The sequence below is a fragment of the Bidens hawaiensis genome, unplaced genomic scaffold, assembly GCF_021521415.1.
Source record: "Bidens hawaiensis isolate Kalapana, Puna unplaced genomic scaffold, B.hawaiensis_p1.1 tig00002236_1, whole genome shotgun sequence".
Taxonomy (NCBI): Eukaryota; Viridiplantae; Streptophyta; class Magnoliopsida; order Asterales; family Asteraceae; genus Bidens; species Bidens hawaiensis.
The window spans coordinates 2,962,485-2,983,119 of record NW_027491119.1 but is presented as its reverse complement, the minus strand read 5'-3'; the positions used below and the strand labels follow the sequence as shown (position 1 = coordinate 2,983,119).

Sequence of the window (20,635 nt, the reverse complement as noted above, 5' to 3'; positions counted from 1 at the left end):
GTAGGATTAATCTGTTTTGGATTGCTCCTGTTCTTTTTCATTTTCATTTTCTTCTTCTTTTTCTTCCCTTTCCGGTTGTTCATCCTCCGGTTCTGGTGCTGGTGCTGGTGATTATGGTGCTTCGGGTTGGTTGTTGTCAGCAGCTTCACCTTCATCTGCCGTTGGTTGTTGCTCAGGTTTCTCTTCCGATGAGGCTGGCCCAGTTTTCTTTTGGTTCGCCGCCTCAAGGACATGAGAATAAGTACCTTTCTCCATGAAAAGTTGGGCAAAATGATGCCTACAATATAGAACACCATCAAGGGCGGCATAAGAGGAGTGTGTTAGAGGACACCCTCCATGAGCACATTTGAAGCAACACTTGTGGTATGGTTCTCCTTCCATTGTCACCTATGATCACAACACCGTTTATGCATTAACATGTTGTATCATGGAATGTATCGATTAATGTCGGCCTTTTGGGATATATTTATAAAAGCATCAACAATCATGAACCGTCACATCATCTCCAAATAAGTTTCAAATTCAATTCCAAACCTTATCCAAAAAAACTCCCATTTTCTTTTATAACAACAAACTCCCCAAATCGTCATATCATCACCTACTTCTACAATTAATTTTATATTTAATCATATATTATATATAGGGTAAGGTTAAAATGAAAACCCATTTGAGTTGTGAAAACCCGCGAAAACCCTATATATATATATATATATAGGGTAAGGTGAAAATGAAAACCCATTTGAGTTGTGAAAACCCGTGAAAACCCTATGTAACATCGTTTTTTTTGTTACATGTAATATATGTTGTAACATTTAATACAAAACATCGAAACATAAAAAAAAATGTTTTGCTATTTTTTAACATTTTTTTACTAATTTTTATATATGTTTTCAAGAGAGAGAAAAAGTTATATTTATATTTACATTTTTTATTCACTTTAATTGTGAGCCACAAGATTTAAACATTAATTAAAAACATGTGGTTGAGAATGAGTTTCTAGAGTTTTCACAACTCAAGTGGGTTTTCATTTTATACTTAACCTATATATATATATATATGGGAGATTTCAAATGAGAACCTCTTTGAGTTTTAAGAATTTGAAAGAACTCAGTGTAACGATTTTTTTTTGAATTTTTTTACACATGCGTAATATATGTAGGTTACATACACGTAAAAAAATTACAAAATTTTTTACGCACCGAGTCGGCTTTTTACACATGTGTAACGGACGTAAAAGTTGGTGTAATTAGTTACATCTTTATTCTCTCGCCTACTTTGACTTTTTTGCCAGATTTAATCTCAACCACATATTTCAATTCATTTAATTAAATGTGTGGCCTAGAATTGAGTTCTTAAGTTCTTAAAACTCAACATAGTTCTCAAAAGATCCCTCCCCTGGATGGATCTTGCGAAAAGTGATATTACAGCGAGAAGTGCGAAAAGTGAATCTCATCCATTGATTTTATTTGATCAATGGTCATTACTCAAAATGGCACTCTTGTAATTTATTTTCACCATTTTAATGAACTTTAATACCAAAAAGGGCATGCTAGTAATTTTTATGTACCATCATTAAAAACAATTGTGTAATTCATAATTACTTAACAAGTTAATTAAATATTCCCATTAAAGCCACAACTAATTTTTTTTTGAAAATCATTTAATATTTTTGGTTTACTATCATTTTGAAGGCTTACGAATGTTTTATCTAATCTTATGAAGGATGAATATCTTATTATTTGCAGGTGTACAGTGAAGAAACTGGTAAAAACCTCTTGTATCCATATGAAGTGTAGGTACGTGCGTACACACATACATACGTAGCTAAGCACATACCTACGTGCCTACGTGTGTACGCTCCTACGTACGCACATACACACATACATACATAGGTGCGTACCTATGTACGTCCCTATGTGCGGATATACCTACATGCCTACGTACGTACGTACGTACCTACGCTCCTACATGCCTACGTATGTACATGCCTATGTAATTATGTAAATACAACATTCATAAAGTGTATGGCGTACCTATGAGTTTCATATAATTGGAATATACATGATAATTTTAATAATTTTGTAATAGTTATTAAAAATTCATGTAAGATATATGTGTCATCTAACAAACAAAATAACGTAAATACATGTTAATATTCAAATAAAATTTAAGTTACAATATTTTGTTTTGTAACTTACTAATGGTATTTAATAGTTACCATAAAAAGAAAAAATGTTCACTTGACTAACATGTCTTTACAATTAATAATTAAATAAATAAGAAGAAATTATGATTGGTTCTGATCACTTTTCACACTTTTCGTCCTAAAAATACTTCTGAAAAGAACCAAATCCTATATATATATATATATATATATATATATATATATATATATATATATATTATATATCTATATAATATATTAATTTTATATTTAATCTCTCACACACACATATATGTGTGCGCGCGTCCTTCTCGGTCGTCTACTTCCACATCCTCGTGACTTTGCACCCGACAGACATCCCGTTGTAGATGCTCTAAACAAATTCCATACAATGTATAACTTGCAATGCACAATGACAAATTGGGATGCACAACTTACAAATCGTTACAACATGACTATGTGGACAACCTACAACGTACAACTTTTGATACACAAGGTGCAGATTGGTATAGCATGATGGTTTTGATTAACATTGCTAGGTCAATTCAAATAACCGTTTTATTGGTCCTTAACCTAACACAGGATCGCCTTGGGCCCGAAATTATTTTAAATTTGTAAGGACATATGTTAAGTTCTTTTTTTTCTAATAATTATATATCTTTTAATAATATATTTTAGGGGCCCATTTTTTCTACTTGTCTCGGGCCCAGATTCTTGGATGACCGACTTAATGGAACACAAAGTATAGGTTTCAATGCATAAAGTACAAACCTTTTCAAGAGGATAAACGGTCTTATTACAAGCTCTACATTTGTCTTGAGTTCCGCAAAACATTTGAGATAGTTTGCTATTAGTCCTTGTCTACATTACATTATTAAAAAAGTTAAGTTTTTTTATAAAATAAAGTTTTAAACACTATAAAATATATGAACATACCAGTTCTCTTTCTGGTTTTGCCGCTGCAAGATTGAAGCAAAATGTTTAGGTAACAAAGAACCATGGCAAATTAGCATTCAATATATATAAAAAAAAGGTTAGCTTTGGTTCGCCGGCTTTAATTTTTATGGTTTAAATACACTCATTTCATTTTTATTGGTCGCACCTCAGTCACCTTTTAATTTCTTAAAATTTCTATTGAGATTGTATGATTTTATGAAATCGTATAAAAAAAATTGTGTCATCACATTCCAATGCGTAAGATGACTTAACAATAGTAATAAAAACGCAGTGTGTCTTTAGCCGTTAAAAAATTGTTATGTGGAATAAATATTTTTTAATCATAAATAATACTAATAAGAAAAACTCACTTGTTTGAAAGTTCTTGCTAAAATTTCCAGATGCCTTAAAAAGTTGTTCAAAATGAGTCTTGCAATAGAGGACTCCATCCATGGAAGAGTAGTTGCTCATCTGCCAAAAGAAGCTTATATTAATTTCATTATATTATATTATTTTTCATGCATAGTTTTTAATTCATATTAATTTCCCCATTGTTTTTATGTATGAAAAACAATATTGAACCACACAACATGAGAGAGGTATAAAAATAAAAATACGAGTTACATATATATAAGAATTAATTTAATTAAATTAATATAGAGCTAACTAATCAAGATATGTAAGGGATTGAAACACGAACCACGAGTGTTCCATTGCAATGACTGCATTTGAAGCATGTTTTATGATACGTGATTCCATCTGCATTCAATAAATCAACAAAATAAACCGTCTTATCACAAGCTTTGCATTTGTCTAAAGTGCCCGTGAACAACATTTTCCTGGCTTTCGGTTTTGTTCTTTGGTTTTCAAACAAGAGTAAAAGTTGTTAACAATAGGAAAGGAATGATTGAATAAGTCCTTTCCTTTTGAATGGACATAAAGGAATAAAAATCACACAAAAACAATTTGGTTTTTATTGTTTAGAGGTTGAATTCTCAATGAATTTATAAAGTTCCAACACGTGATTGGAGATTTTAAACAATTTTGAGAAAATAACGGACAATTTGTTGAATTTATATGCAATGAAATTAGGATGGTGTTTTCTATTTCCTAAAGATATCATTAATAAAAGAAATCTATATAAATGTGACTTTATTTTGTCTTTTTTTTTTTCAAAAAGATCTGGTTTATAAACACACAAATAAATGTGTATACGGTATTCAACATAAATGATATCCGATTTCATTTATTATATTCTCTGAATATCTTTTATAGATTTTTAATAAATTTAAGTCTTTATGTCGATTTTAGACATTTAAGATTGACGAAATACAAATATATTAATCTATATAAGACCATTCGCTATGGGCGGGGTTGAGGCGCCTTTGGGCTTGAACTAAGGGTGAGCCGAAAACCGAATTAACCGAATCGAAACCGAATTAACCGAAAAAACCGCACCAAAAAAACCGACCGAACCATTAACCGACGGTTAATTTTTTGTTTTTTTGAAAAACCGAAATTTCGGTTTCGATTCGGTTATCCATTTTTAGAAAACCGAAAAAAACCGATAGATGATAAAGATTATCAAGTTGTGAGGAATGGACTAAACTTTAAGATAAATAAATAAGATGATGAATGAAGATCGGGACTAAACTTTTAATGCTTTTTAGTTTTTAAACTCTATTTAGCAACTTTGTATTTGTATAGTTTCACGTAACGCGTGCCTATTTTTGTTTTTTGAATTCAATATATATGTGGACTGTGGCAGTGTAACACATTCTTATACAAGCTTAAAATATGCATTTTCATTGTTTTAATTTTTTTTTTTGGCAATGTCAAGCCACCTATCCTAGATCTTCCCATTTCACATAATTGAAAAAAAACCGAAAATAACCGCACCGAAACCGAAATTAACTGAAAAACGAAAAACCAGAAAATCAAAAACCGAACGGTTTGTATATTCAAATAACCGATTACTTCGGTTTCGGTTTGGGTTTTGCCTAATAACCGAATCGAACCGAACCAAGCTCAGCCCTAGCTTGAACACCGCCGAGGGGCAATAAGAAAGAGGCGTCCGCTCGGGGGGGGGGGGGGCTCATGAAGACCGGTGCTATGTGGGGGGAAGTAGGGCTTTAAACCACAACGAGGCGTTATAGAGAGGGGCTTCGATGCCTCGCTTCTTACGTGGCGATGACGAGAAGGGCCTTTAAACTTTAAAGCCCCACCATAGTGAAGAGCCTAAGAGCCCCATAAATCCACAATATCAGGTCCCAACAACATTGTCAAAATTAATTAAAACACTCTCTCCTACTTTAACTCACACAAACTCGTTTGACGGTACTATGTCACAAAACCGACCCTCTCTCCCACACATCATACTCTCCATATTTAAAACCATGTCAAAAGCACCTGTTAAAGATGCTCTTATAGTTATAGTAAGCATATTTGAAGAATTTATAAACTTGTAATATATCTTATTTTCCATAACACAAGATTTCAATGACATCTTAAAGGAGGTATTCGGGTGTTTATTCAAGTTTAAAGAGGATATATGCAACTACCCTATATTCTTATTTTAAACTAAATGTAACATTTCGAGTGTAACGTATCCGTAAACTATAAACTAATATGTTCAGCAAGCTTGAAGCTCACAACACATTTGTTCAGTTTAGAGGACCCGGGTATTTTCAAGAACCATAACCGGTTCTAGGTATGGTCAACAAAAGTCAAAACCGGGCCGGGTAGGAACCGGTTCCAGGTATAACCAACAAAGACTTGCCATGAAGCGTACATAAACCCATAGTCCACTATCCAACTATACATGAAAGTCAAATCATAATTTATAATTCATACATAAAATATACGACACAACACTTGATCATATGGGCAACACAACCTCTTGGCATAATATGAGATCAGATATAGTTTTCCCATGCCTGTCAATTCTCCTAGAACAGTTAACACCACCGTCTAGAATGTTCCTCACGACAACGTTTAACGAAGAGATGCCTCGTACCTCATAAACCTCCACACCAACATGCTCATCGACCCATTTGTCTCTCGTTTCTATATCATCTACTTTTGGGAAAGATGACTGGTTTAGAAGAGATGACATGACTCTTTTGACCCAGTCTGGCGTTATGACGGTTTTGAGACGTTTAACGTCTGGTGGGAAATGTGGGATTATGGAGAAGTTTATGTCGTTACCTTTGTCACCGGCTCGACTATGGGCTATGTCATACAGATGGACCTTTTGGTTTGATGGTGCAGGCGCAGGTGAAGGTGAGACGTGAGTCTCGAGAGATGATAAATCGTTTAGATGATTAGATCTTGGTTCGGTATGGAATATGTTATTTTGATCGTTTGCTTTTGCTGGTTGATTTTGCTTTGCTGATATTTTTCAATAAATATGTTCACGCCCGACCTGATTATTTAAACAAATAAGCGATTGTCAGTAACTTACAAAAATGGTACTTTAAAGTGTTATAGTTCTAATTATTCTTGGTATTATAAGTTAAATATTGATGATTAAGAGTAGGGGTGGCAAATGTGGCCCATTGGGTTGAATGGGTTGTAATAAAATGTATATAATGGGTCAAACTAAAAAAAGGAAATGATTGGGTCAAAATGGGTTGACATTTCTCTAGTTTTTTTTGTTAAATGGAATGAGAAAAACGGAGGAAGCTTTTTTGATTTTTTACCTTTTTAGTTTTTGATTTATATTTTGAGTTATGATTTTGTAATTATTCTTTTGAATTTTTCAATGGGTTTTTGAAATGGGTCAAAATGGGTTGAGATTTCAGACACATACCAATCCTTTTTCAAGCAGGATCTCTTTCTTGTGCCCTGTGCTGCATTTTGTAATACACGAGTTTAAGATTTTCATTTTTACGGGTCCTGTTAGCGTTAACATGTGATTAATCATTAATGTTAAAATGTAAGTGAGAAATGGGTGAGACCTGATACCACCGCCACCAGCCGGTCCATTCGTGTAAAGAGCGGTGAACTCTTTGGTGAATTGAATAGCATGTTTTTCTTGCTCAAATAAACCATCCATTCTTAACCGAATGTCGTTAGTTGCAAAAGCGATGTTTTCAAGACTAGTTGTTTTGAGGCTGTCTAATCCGATTATATACGACATTATACACGCACTGGTGCTTGGATATACTTCTTCCATCCATGACTTCACCTACCAAAATGATAACATACAACTGTCACATAAGCAGTAGGACCGTATCGTATTCATTATATTTAGAGTATAAATTACCAAAAATTCAGCAGCTTTTGCTCTTTCCACACATTTATATCCACCATATGATATCTCTCCCCATCCTTTCCATCCAGCTTCCTGAAAGCAAACACGTGACATAAACAAGATTCTAGTTAATCCTTGTAGATTTGAAACCAACAAAATGATTAATCATGCATCACAAAATTTATTCACTACCAGTAGGCCTCTAAACAAACCGAGCATTCGGTGAACAGTTGTGAACCGTTTGGCACATCAGTTGTGAACCATTAAAATTCATTTATGCTCATTTACTTTCATTTATGTTCGGTAGCTTAAGTTCATTTGTTTATGTTCGTTAATATATTCATTTGAAACTTTTTAGCCTATTAACTTAGTCTAGTTTGAATAACATTTTAGGCCCAACACATTGTTCTTCACATTAGTTTTAGCTGGTTTTAGTTCAGTTGCGCTCGTTTATCTATGTCCAGTTATGTTCCTCCGTTTACGTTCGTGAACTGTTTGTTTATACTGTTAATGAACGAACATAAGCATGTTCCATTTCTTAGCAAACGAACATGAAAAAAAAGATCTTGTTCATTTAATTGTTCGTGTTTGATTGTTTGTTTGGTTAAAGTTAAACGAACGAACATGTTTTGTTTGTGTTCGTTTATGTTCAATTAATTTTTTTTATGTTCGATAGTTTAAGTTCGTTTGTTTATGTTCGTTAATATTCATTTGAAATTTTTTAGCCTGTTAACTTAGTCTAGTTTTAATAACATTTTAGGCCCAACCGCATTGTTCCTCACATTACTTTTAGCTGGTTTTAGTTCAGTTACGTTCGTTCATCTATGTCCAGTTATGTTCGTCCGTTTACGTTCCTGAACAGTTTGCTTATACTGTTAATGAACGAACATAAGCATGTTCCTTTTCTTAACAAACGAACACGAACAAAAAAATCGTGTTCATTTAATTGTTCGTGTTTGATCGTTTGTTCGGTTAAAGTAAACGAACGAACATATTTTGCTCGTGTTCGTTTGGTTTGTTTACAAGCCAAGCCTAACTACAAGAATCACATTTTTATTCAAATACAAATATTTCAGAATCCTCAACTTATTTATAATGTTATTTCACGGGTTTTAACTTATCAATTACATAAAATGAGATTCCAGATTGAAAAAGAAAATAATATTCCAATAATACCTTTGAAGCTAGTGCTAAAAGATTATCGGGTACAGATGTTGCAGCTGGTTTAGCTCCAGTACAAGCAACTTTATCGGTTGATAATGAGTGAAACGAAACGTCTTGGAAGTTTATAGCCTGCTTACAGAATGTTCCGATCAGTTCATTTCATTTTATATTCAATTAATAAATAAAAAATAGAATGTAGAGATGCAACTCACCACATCGGGTGTAATATAAGCACCTGGATCCCCAACCTCGTAAAGAAGTTGTTGAGCACAAGTACTGAAATTTAACACACCACCGCTCCCGTCTGCTTTTGCTACACACACTTTCCCATCATAACTAACTTCAGCAAAGGGAAGAGAAAGTTCTAGAAGATTTTGAAAAGACATGTCTCTGTATATGTCTCCTGCAATCACAATACAAATTTGACTTTTGAGGTCAAACGTCAAAATATCAAATCATCAACTTCACGCTAAATACGTATCCCTAGTTTTGGCGTATTGTTACACTTTTGAGTTTTTGAGTGTATTGCAAATAGAGGTGGGCAAAGAAACAGGTTAACCGAACCGACCCGAAAATCAAACCGAACCGGTATAAAACCGATTATGTAGAAACCGGTTTGGAACCGATTGAAACCGTCGGTATGGAACCGATTTGTAATTTTCTCCACCAAACCAGTTAACCAAACCGAAACCGATCGTAACCTGGTTTATGGTCAAAACCGACCATAAACTGGTTTTGAGTTTTAAACCGGTTTGTGCACCTTCAACTACATATATTAGAAGGTTATAACCGACTACAAACATAAATGATTTCTGGGACTGCAAATATACAGAAACGCATGATGTTACAGAGAATAAAATGCTATAGGTTTGACATTAAAAGTCAAAGTGTATGCAACTGAATGAGCTAGAATTCATTATAGCACCTGGATGCATAAAATATCCTCCAGTGAGTTGGCAGCCACATTCTAGAAGGTGTCCAGCTAACGAGCCTTGTGCTAGCAGTTGGTATTCATCCCAGTTCCACCTGAGTTCATAAACCTTGAAAAACACCATTACACCAACAAAAATGATGATTTCTTTAATATGATAAACATGTCATATATAAGGGGGAAAAATCATTTTATAGTTATACCATTGGAGCTAGAAATAAGGAAGCATCAGCAACCCTAGAAGTGATGACAACATTCGGATTGTACTTCTCGAGACACTCCACAATAGGCGCTGCCCCTAGATAAATGCTTATACCCTGTATGCATCAATGTAAATATGAATGTAGCAATCATGACATTGAAAGTTACTGCTAAATGCAGATATATTATAAGAGTTGAGTACTGAATTCTTACATCGTTTGCATTTCTCAAGTTTGAACAAAGACCTGAATATGTAAAAGAAATTTTAAAAGAATATGGTTAGAGGTGATATATATATTAAAAAAACAGATCAACTTCACAAATTCAAGTTATAAGAATGACATGAGTATGAGACCTGCTTTGGCAATATCAAACTGGTGAGCTACACCTACAGTAATCTTAATACTCAACCTGCTTGCAATTTCCAAAACTTTATCCTGAGCAGCCAATGCATTTGCTTTAAGAAAAACAAAATTGAGTTTTAAAAAAGCCGACAAAAGATTTAAGAAAACAAAAGAATATGATTAACGTTGCTTACTTGCACCCATGTTAGTAATAATGCAAACACCTTTCTCAACTGCCAAAGGAAGGAGCAACTGCATCCACTCTGAAACTGCATAGTCATAAAACATAACAGATAACGCTCAATAGATATGTGATGTGTGTGTGTGTGTGTATCTTATATCTGCAATCTAAATGAGAAGAAATGTGGTGAATAAAAACATACTACAGGGGTCAAAGCCATCGCCGCCTGACATCGCCGCTTGGTAGCGGTCGGCAAGGGTGCGTTCCGCTAAACATTCGAGTACAAGGTAGTTAAGATCATTAACCTTTTGAAGTAACTTAAGAGCTGCCAATGGTCTATCACCACCAAAACCAGCACCACAACCAACATATACTTTTTCCCTTCGCCTTGTAGGGTTTACTCTCTGTATTTCAATACCAACTAACTGATCATCAAAACACAAATAAAGAAGAATAATACACGGAAATGATTTGTTAAGGGTTACTAACCAACTTGATCTCACACTTACGAGTCTCGGGCTCACCAACATCAATGTATCCATCTGACTGCTGCAAATATTCAAGTGAGCTTGTATTACTTAAAACAGAAATCATATGTAAAAATTTAGGAGTGTTTGGATGTGCATTTTGAATGTGATTATGTGATACTGGAGTAGAAAATGACATTTATTGATAATCACTCTCAAATCAAAACACTAGACAGTAACCCTTCTAGAGTTCCAGCATCAGATTTTGGAGTGTGCATGGTTCACTTTGGGAACCGAAAACCAAAACCTTGGTTTTTTAATCTTTGAAAACCATCAGTTTTGGTTTTGGTTTTTTGGTTTTCGGATTGGGTTCTGTTTAGGTTCAGCCCGAACTCGGACTTGAAATCAAACAAGGCAGCTCGACTCAGCTTGAGCTTGAAGTTGAACAAGCTTAAGAACGAGCCAATGAGCCGAGCATCGCTCGAGCTAACCTCAGTTACAAAAATGAGCTGGCACGGCACATGTCGTTTCAAATTAAGTTTTTTTAGCTAGCTTTATTCGAGCTTTTATTGAACAAGGTGCGAGCTACTAACCGAAAAAAATATTGGCTCAAAATAATAAATTTGAGCCTAAATAATTTCGTTAATCAATAACTAATTGATTATTATACATTTTCGCCAAAATATTATAAATTCGGTTTCTATGACATGCAAAACCAAAACAAACTGCAAGTTCGGTTTGTACAAAGAAGCATATAACCAAACCGCCAGTTTGTATTTTGTAAACTACAGTTAAAATTGGGACGTAATACATTTATAATAAAAGATCAACAACAATGAACAAATTCGCCCTAATTTCACTAAACACATACCGTATTAAACACGAAACCGAAACCGAAACCGAAACAGAATTTAATCGTGTCAATTACAAATTGACAATCACTAATTAAAGCATAAATAAGAAGAGAACACTGAAGGAAATTGACTAATGTTAACAGTATAATTAGCAGCTTACAGGTTTATAATCATCAACCATAGGTTTGTTTGTTTGTTTGTTTTATAGGTGACACTCTCACACAGATGATGATGCTGATGATGATGATGATGATGAAGAAGCTGAATAATAATAATAATAATAATAACAATAATAATAATAATAATAATAATAATAATAATAATAATAATAATAATAATAATAATAATAATAAACAACATTTAAAGTACTTGAAAGGCCCCTCGAGTATCAGATAAAGACGATTTCAGTCCTTGCTGATTTGTTGAATTACAAATTAGTCCTTGACTAGCGGTGCCGTCATAACGAACTAGACACGACATGGTTATGTTCATGGTAGCGAGAGATGTTGTTCCCATGGCCCGTTATTTGTACTGGTTTACAAGGGTGTTCAGTTCATAGTCTGGTTTAAATGGTTTAAACGAAAATTCTAGGATAAAGTGAACCGGGGGACGAGTGGATTGAGTGATTCGACGGACCAATCGTATTTTGTGGTTTGATGGTTTAATGGTTTGGTTTTAACTGTTGTGAATGTTTTTTATTTTTTTTTTCTCAAAAATGTTAATCTGTGTTAATTTTTTTTAAATTATAATGACATTAATGATTATAATTGTTGATACACGTTTTGTACGTGTCAGTCTTTATCAGAGCATTAATGTATTTAGTAAAAGTATAGGGGTCTTAATGTAAATATGGCTAAATGAGCCATTTGCTCTAATGTAATGTTACATTCATTACCCTGTAACGAACGTAACACATTCGTCTAATTGTAAGCTCATTCGTTAACCCAGTTTAACGAATGAGGGCTATTCGTTATATGTTAAATGTATTAACGAATGAAGAGTTCATTCGTATGGTTTAATGTAACGAATGACACATTCGTTAACTGTTAAGTTAACAAATGTGGTCATCCCCTATATATAGTCTGTAAATAATTCATTAAAAAAAAGTTTTCAGTTCAGTGATCATTCTCTCTCGTTACTCTGTCAAATTGTCATCTCCATAACGTATTACAGCTTAATCGTATCAATCAACATGTGTATCGTTGTTATCAAGATCTAGATCCGTATCAAGGTTCCTTCAAGTGGCATCAGAGCCATTGGATCTGATCTACGATACATAATCGTATTCAATTGATCAATTTTGAACATGAATTGATTAATTTTGTGAGTTAATTGAAGTTCAATATCAGAGATAGGTGAAGTGTTAAATTGAACCTGAGTAAAGAAGGTTTGTGACTTAGGACATGGCTAGATAGGTTCGGATGTGGTTTTGGATTGTTTTGATATAAGTTTTAAGTAGTTTCAGTAAGATTCAGACGAGTTGGAAGTTGAAATTGGAAGTTTGAATCGTGGAAGACTTATTCGTTAAGATGAAGTCTTATTCGTTAGGATGAAGACTGATTCGTTACACTTTTTACACTCATTTGCTAAGACCTAACCACTCATTCGCTTTAATTTCAATCTCATTCGTTCAATCTTATTCGTGAAGTTCAAACCTCATTCGTTCAACCTTATTCGTTAAGCCTGATTCGTTAAGCCACATACGTTAACTGTCATTCGTTAGCAAAATTTTTTAAACGAATATCCCATTTGTTAAAGTATTCGTTACTTGTTCATTCGTGTGAATAGTAAACGAATTAACTTTGAAAATTTATCATTTTAAATCCCTGAAGTTTATCATGGCTGCTCAGAATTCATCTTATTATGCTTTAGCATCACAGAATGTCTTATTACAACAGATGCTGACGATGGATAATGAGATTGGCAGTCATAATAAGTGTCCTAAGCTGTTGAAACTATCGGACTTTGCCCGTTGGGAACCAAGATTTCGTGCACATCTGGGATCCGTACATCCTAGCAGTGTTCGTTTTCTTGATGATGTTTATGCTGCACCACTGATCGGTAATGACAATACAAGTTGGACTCCAAAACCTTTTAAGGATTATGAGACACATGAGTTGAAGGACTTTGAAAGTGAAACGAAAGCATATTCTACACTCACTATGGCTTTACCGGAACATATTTTTCATCAATATAGTACGATCAAAGTCTGTGCTTCACTGTTTACTACCTTGAAAACGAGAAGTTTGGGAAATACTCTCGAAAGCAAGAAGACTTTGGTGAAATTTCAATTCAGAAATTTTATCCTGATGAAAAATGAAACTGTAGAAGAAATGATCAACCATTTCAGCCATTTGATTGTTGAGATGTCATCTGTTGATCTTGAGTCAACTGAACAAGATAAGATTGATACTTTAAAGAATGCTTTACCTACAGATTATTCAACTTTTTTGTTCGTGCTTAAAGAGAACGGTTTCTTTCAGAAACCTGAACTGACTGCTGTACAATTCATTAACAATATCGAAGAAAGGGAATTTGATCTTAAATGTCAATCTACCTTGAAAGAAAATCAAAATCAGCAGTTATGTTATGTGCTTGTATTGCAGGAGTTTCCTGGCAGTGTAAGAAGCAGACAACGGTCTCAACTTCAACAGCCGAAGCGGAGTATGTGGCGGCCTCGAGTTGCTGTTCACAGGTTCTCTGGATCCAGCAACATTTGCGGGATTACAGTTTGAAGTTTCTTACTACTCCTATTTTTATTGATAATTCTGCTACAATTTCTATCACCAAAAATCCGGTTCAACATTCAAAAACAAAACATATTGAAATCCGTTATCACTTTATTCGTGATTGTTATGAAAAGAAATTAATATCAATTGATAAAATTCATACGGATTTTCAAAAGGCTGGCCTTTATACAAAAGCTTTTGACAAAACGCGTTTTCAATACTTGCTTGGTATAAATGGTTTAAAATCTTTCACAGAAATTCAAAAGCTTGGTTAGATCATTTTTTTTGTTTTGTTTTGTTTGTTAGTTCATTTTTTACTGTTTTTAGGGGGAGAAAATAGAAAAATGCAAAAATAGTGTGGTTTCGTTTGTACAGAAAAATTCTATAAAATCCAAAAACATTCAAATATTGTAAAATCCAAAAACATTCAAATATTGAAAAATCCAAAAACATTGAAAAATGCTCCTCAAAATTGAGTTTTGAAGCAAAAAGGGAAAATGATAGTACATTGACTTAGCGGACCTAACACATGAATAAACTAGACTAAAAAGTGCCGTAAGATCAATTGTATGATGTGTATGATAGGCTTAACAGATCGCATAAGTGCTGAAAAGATATAAACCTAAATGCTTGCCAAATCTAGTGGTGTTACATCTTGATGCATAGTTAATATCTGTATTAAGTATCAAAAGATTTTAAGATTATTGTGTGTGCATGCGTTCATTTTTGAAGAAAATTCTGCTTTATTTTATTTTTAATTTTGCAAAGAAATTCAACTTTATATTTTCTTTATTTTTATTCAAATCTTGGATTCTCTCCTGCGCGATAAGATTATCCGACCTGATGGTTAAGATTTGGATATTCTGCTTTATTTTCTTGGTGTTTCGTATAAAATCTTGGACTTTCTCCGCGCGATAATACGGGATTATCCGAATTGAGAGTTAAGATTTTATGCAACTTCTGCTTATTTGTTATCTTTTTATTTTTGTTAAAATGGAACCTTATCTGCGTGTAGTAATACCGATCTTAAGGGAAAATTTTAACTTTCTGCTTTATTTTCTTTTTGTTATTTTTGTATGAGTCACGGCTAATCAATTCAAAGAAGAAAAACGTACATATGAAATTCAATGTATAAGAGATATGAAACTGTGTCTGACAAGTGGGTTCCACATAAGATTTGTGCTTAATTGAACCTTAAAATGTATCGTAAAGTTACGGACGGATCTGTCTAAAGTTTAAAGTGGACAATTATATCTGCAATCATCTTTGGGTTACGTGCATAATAATGTCAAAATTGAAGTGTAGTCTAGGACGTTATTAGTCAATATGATTCCCTGCTAAACTCACAAAAATATATACTGCTTTTCATTTACTGCTATTTGAAAATTTTCTAAATATACAAAAAGATTTTATATTCTTTATATATATATATATATATATATATATTTCTTCTCTTCTTCTTTAGTTTCGATTTGCCAAGCTAGCGAATTAATCATTGAGAAATGGAAAAAGAGTTAAACCTCGGAACAAAAGTTTAAGTTAAATCGTGCTTAACGTATTTTCAATTGGTAACAATTGATGATTTTAATGTAAAAATCCGTTTAAGTTAAGTATTACCGATCCACGGTGATCGGGTATTTTAATGTATGAAATTAAAACCTAACTTGGATTTAATTGATTATTTAATTCCTTAAAATGAGAATTTTGTCTCATTTGCTAGGGAATATGGTGATTCGTTAAAAAGTTTAACGAATGTATAGCCTTTCGTTATTTAAACATAACGAATGAGTTTCTCATTCGTTATAAAGACATTCGCTTCCGTTGTGCATAACGAATGGAAGACATTCGTTTAAACACTTAACGAATAATAATGGTTAATGTATTATTCGTTAAAGATTAACGAATGACTTAGTTATTCGTTAACAATTTAACGAATGAGAGAAGATTCGTTAAAATTTTTAACGAATGAGATTCAACAGTTAACGAATGAGGCCATTCGTTAGTTCAAATTTTGAACGAATGACCTTGATTCGCGTGAAATTATTGGATATAATCCCAAGGTTAGACGAATGACGGTTCATTCGCCTAATTCCTATTACATTGTCTTCTCTAACAAAACTCTGCCAACATTTTCTCAAAATCCGTTACTTGCATATTTGCCTAATTGGTTGTTATCTTTGTGATCAGCAGGTAAATACAATACTCATCATATGTGTTTCACGAAGATTCATCGGTGGTTTAAGTGTCAAACTGATTCATTAAATAATTGAATAAAGAAATCGATGATATTCATATATGAGATTACTTTTGCATTGATAATTGATGGATGATTACATGCATTTAGTTTCCGAACACAAACTCAATGGTTAATCGTATAGATTGTTTGGAATTTCAACAGGTTCTAACATGAACACGATGATTTTGACTAATATTAGTCAAAATTGTTTGTATTTTGACTCTCAGATTAGTCAAACAGACATTCTAAGCTGATTCGTTAAGACAGTTAACGAATGACTGTATGATTTGTTAAAGTAACGAATGGATTGTTTAAAGTCATAACAAATCAGATTGGATTTGTTAAGAGTGATTCGTTCTATTTGATTTGTTACTTGTAACGAATAAGTTAACGATTAAGGATAATTCGTTAAAGATAACGAATAAACCTTTGCATGATTAACGAATGTCCCATTTGTTTACAGTTTTTAACGAATGTGATTGTCATTTGTTAAACAGTTTGTTTATTTTGAAATATTTAACTAATGTATGTTTGTTCTAAACAGATATGGCACTATCTTGGAATAAAAGTCACAACATATGTGCATTTGTAGCGCTGAACTTTGAAGATACTCCTATCTATGGGGGTATGATTCGTTTTCTCATCCGCTCGAGAATCTACAAGGCCATCTCTACCCGAACAGTTGTATATCAAAAGATTATTAGGGAATTCTGGAATACTGCCAGCTTTAATGAAGCAGAAAATCAGATTGAAGCAGTTGTTCAGAATAAGCGGGTTGTGATAGATGTTGGAGTTATTCGAGACTCACTGGTTTTTCATGATACTATTGATGATAGGTGTGAGTTCGATCGAGTGTTGATAAGAGGATTATTCGGCCGAGTAAAGTATAATGGAGATTTAGGTAAATCAATGTACAACAAAGCGAACTTGTGTGAACAATACAAGTATCTGCTTCATGTTCTTATACATTGCCTGGGTGGTCGGAAAGGAGGTTTCGACGAGTGTAGGGTGATGTTACAATCTGCTTTCATGGCCCTAGTGCTAAATAAACCATTCAATTTCTCTGAATTGGTTTACTATCATCTGAAGGAGAATATCACCAGCAGACACAAATTCTTAATGTATCCTCATTTTCTGCAAATGATGATCAACGACTTGGTACCAGACTTGGAGAAAGATCAAGCTGATGTTATGAAGCTTGAACACATGAACGAAGAAACTATGAGATGGTTGAGATCTTATAGAGGGCAGAGTCTGGCAGATCGACCTAAGTTCAAACGTTTGATTGGTCATTTAGCAGATGTTGATTATGTCACGCCATCTAATGATCGTTGGATTCATGACGATTCCGATTCGGAACGTGAAGATGGTGATGGTAATGTAGGTGGAGATGATGGTGGTGATGGTGGTCCAGGACCACAACCTGAGTTAAATTATGACTAGAAGCGTAAGCGTAAAGGTAAAGAACCAATGACAAAAGAAGGGGAGAAAGTCAAGAAACAAAGAGTTAGAAGGGGTTCAGGTATTGAGATACCAAGCCAGCCTTTTGTACCTTCTACTGCTGTTTCTACTCCTATTATTTCTTCTACTGCATCTCTAGTTCCAGGTACACAGATTCCACGATCTCCTACTCCTAATATTATACCAGATTTTCCTCGTTTTCCAACACCTGTGCAAATACCTACGTCTCCAATGCCTCCAACTCTTACTACTATGAGGCCTGATATTCAGTTTGGAGATATATTACATAATGTATTGGCACAGATGCCTACACTGTCACACCCCGACCAAAGGCGGCGGAACATGACGAGGTGTAATGATTGTCCATAAGCACATGACACTAATTAAAGTGACAGTATTTAATAAACTCATTTCATTTCACAACATCGAAAATGTCACATAACAATTATCCATAAAATAACCATAAACAAGATATCACAAAATATGGCAAATTGATATTGTTCATTTTTACTAATATCCTAAGGTCTTTGATGTCGTTTTCTTCACAATCATAAATCAACCAAGATGCAAACCTGCAACGTTTCATAAAATAAAGTTTGTCAACACAAGGGTCGGTGAGCAATTCATAAGTTTAATCATATTAGTATATAATAAAGATAGCCACAAAACTTGCATACGAAACGATAAATAAAAGTGGTAATTTGGATAAATAGATATCGCTAAACACATTAGCGACACCTAGCTATAAGGGGATGCCAAATAGTCTAGGATTTTATAGTTATCGTTAATTGCATTACGTTAACGACACCTTGCTATAATGGGATGCCAAATAGTCAAGGATTTTATAGTTCCACCAACCAAAAGCGATAAACACATAGGCATATAAGCATAGAACACCAAATCGAGCAATTATTTAGGTAAAGTATACAACTACGTTTGTGGTTTAAGATTCAAATATAAAGCATTTTGTTGAATAAGTATGAAATGTCACCCCCAAAATAAAAGATGGAAAATGGGGTATGAAGTACTCACCTTCAAGTGGTAAACTTGAAAGATGATAATTTGGAGATTTGTCGGAACGACGAGTTTTCATATACATGCAAAATTTAAAAATTTTATTCATTTTCATATACTTGATAAAAAAACTAAAGCCCTTCAAATTTCAACGAATCAACTAGCGGATCCTCTTACTAAACCACTCTCTCAAGCTCCATTTTTAAGATTACAATCCAAGATTGGAGTCTCTGACGAAACCTCAATCTTGCGGGGGCGTATTAACACAAATGCATCAACATCAAATCCCGTTGATTGATCTATTCAAATCTATCTATATATTAAAGGAACACCATTTTTCCACTTGTCATTCAATTAGACCCTCCACATAGATTCCAAGTGTACAAGTTTTTATTTTTACAATTTTCCTTCATAAATGATAAAATGAAAAATATGTTGTTGGTGGGAATTGAACTCAACACCTTACTTTTAAAATGTTTATGGCTTACAAACTCAACTAGGATTAATTGATGTTAGTCTTCTCTTTTTCTTAATTGGTATAAATTCACAACCTTCCATTTTATTAGTTTTAAAATGCAAATACAAATTATTCTTACTAATCTATGTATTTTAGCAAATTATTTATATCTTATGAATCCATAAGATATGTTAATATTATATTATTAAATTTAACTTTTTTATTTTACTTTACTTTTTAACAACCCGTGTATCACACGGGCTCTATCCTAGTAATTGAAATATTCTAAAATCAATGTTTAGTCAAAGTTACTGTAACTTTCATGTATATCCCTTTATTAGCTTTTGTAATTGTGTGCCTCTCCCTATATGTACACAATGTATCAATTGAATAGAAATTATGTTTTCCATTATCTTTATACTTTAAACGTTACATTAGTTTTTAACGGACTTGATAAATAGTACTTTATTCTTTTATTAAAATAGTTTTTCAAAAATTCTGTATGTGGTAAAGAGGTTTTTGAATTATATGTGTATTTTTTCATAGCCGATAAATTTTAAAAAAAAGTTAAATACCATATATTATATAAAAGCAAAAATAAATAAAGTACAAAAGTTATTTAGGTAGCTTATTGGGCTTTATCTTAGAAAGGTGTTCTACACAGACTTGACTTGATGGCTTATGACCTATTCTTTTTGGGCTTTGGCTAAAAAAGCCCATCAAGGATTAATAAGTTAGGTATTGTTGTATCTCCGTAGCGCTGCCCTATTTTATTGAACCGCCGTATATTGTCTAACACAGTATATATGTATCCGATTTTTCAGAACCAATCCAAGAAGAGTAGGATTCTTGTATTCGGTGAGGCCTTATGCAGGAGACATATGGACGCAATCAACACAATCTTGTTGTGCTTATACCTACACCGATCTGGTGACAGTTATACACAAAATGAAGACAGGAAACACAAGTCTTAATGTGATACAAGGGTTGTTAAAAAGTAAAGTAAAATAAAAAAGTTAAATTTAATAATATACATATTAACATATCTTATGGATTCATAAGATATAAATAATTTGCTAAAATACATAGATTAGTAAGAGTAATTTGTATTTGCATTTTAAAACTAATAAAATGGAAGGTTGTGAATTTATACCAATTAAGAAAAAGAGAAGACTAACACAGTCCGTTCGTACATACACTTTAATGTGTCTTCCTCGCTATAACTCAAAATCCGCTGCGAC

At 33.4% G+C, this 20,635-nt stretch overlaps 1 protein-coding gene and 1 pseudogene across 2 annotated transcripts; both read right to left on the bottom strand.

Annotated features, from left to right (window-relative positions):
* On the bottom strand, positions 1-3,935 carry LOC143612484 (LIM domain-containing protein PLIM2b-like). The gene is made up of 5 exons (XM_077086462.1): positions 3,801-3,935; positions 3,472-3,571; positions 3,101-3,123; positions 2,936-3,025; positions 1-387 (listed from the first exon to the last, which is right to left on the bottom strand). The coding sequence occupies exons 1-5, from the start codon at positions 3,933-3,935 to the stop codon at positions 112-114; spliced, it is 624 nt and encodes a 207-aa protein (XP_076942577.1). The 3' UTR covers positions 1-111.
* A 2,013-nt stretch (positions 3,936-5,948) lies between these two features.
* On the bottom strand, positions 5,949-10,770 carry LOC143611362 (uncharacterized; annotated as a pseudogene). Its single transcript, XR_013149758.1, has 13 exons — positions 10,666-10,770; positions 10,379-10,580; positions 10,190-10,264; positions 10,007-10,108; positions 9,865-9,896; positions 9,654-9,767; positions 9,445-9,559; positions 8,732-8,922; positions 8,532-8,648; positions 7,368-7,448; positions 7,060-7,289; positions 6,912-6,951; positions 5,949-6,524 (listed from the first exon to the last, which is right to left on the bottom strand). The product of XR_013149758.1 is annotated as an uncharacterized LOC143611362 (transcript).
* Positions 10,771-20,635: the final 9,865 nt, after the last annotated feature.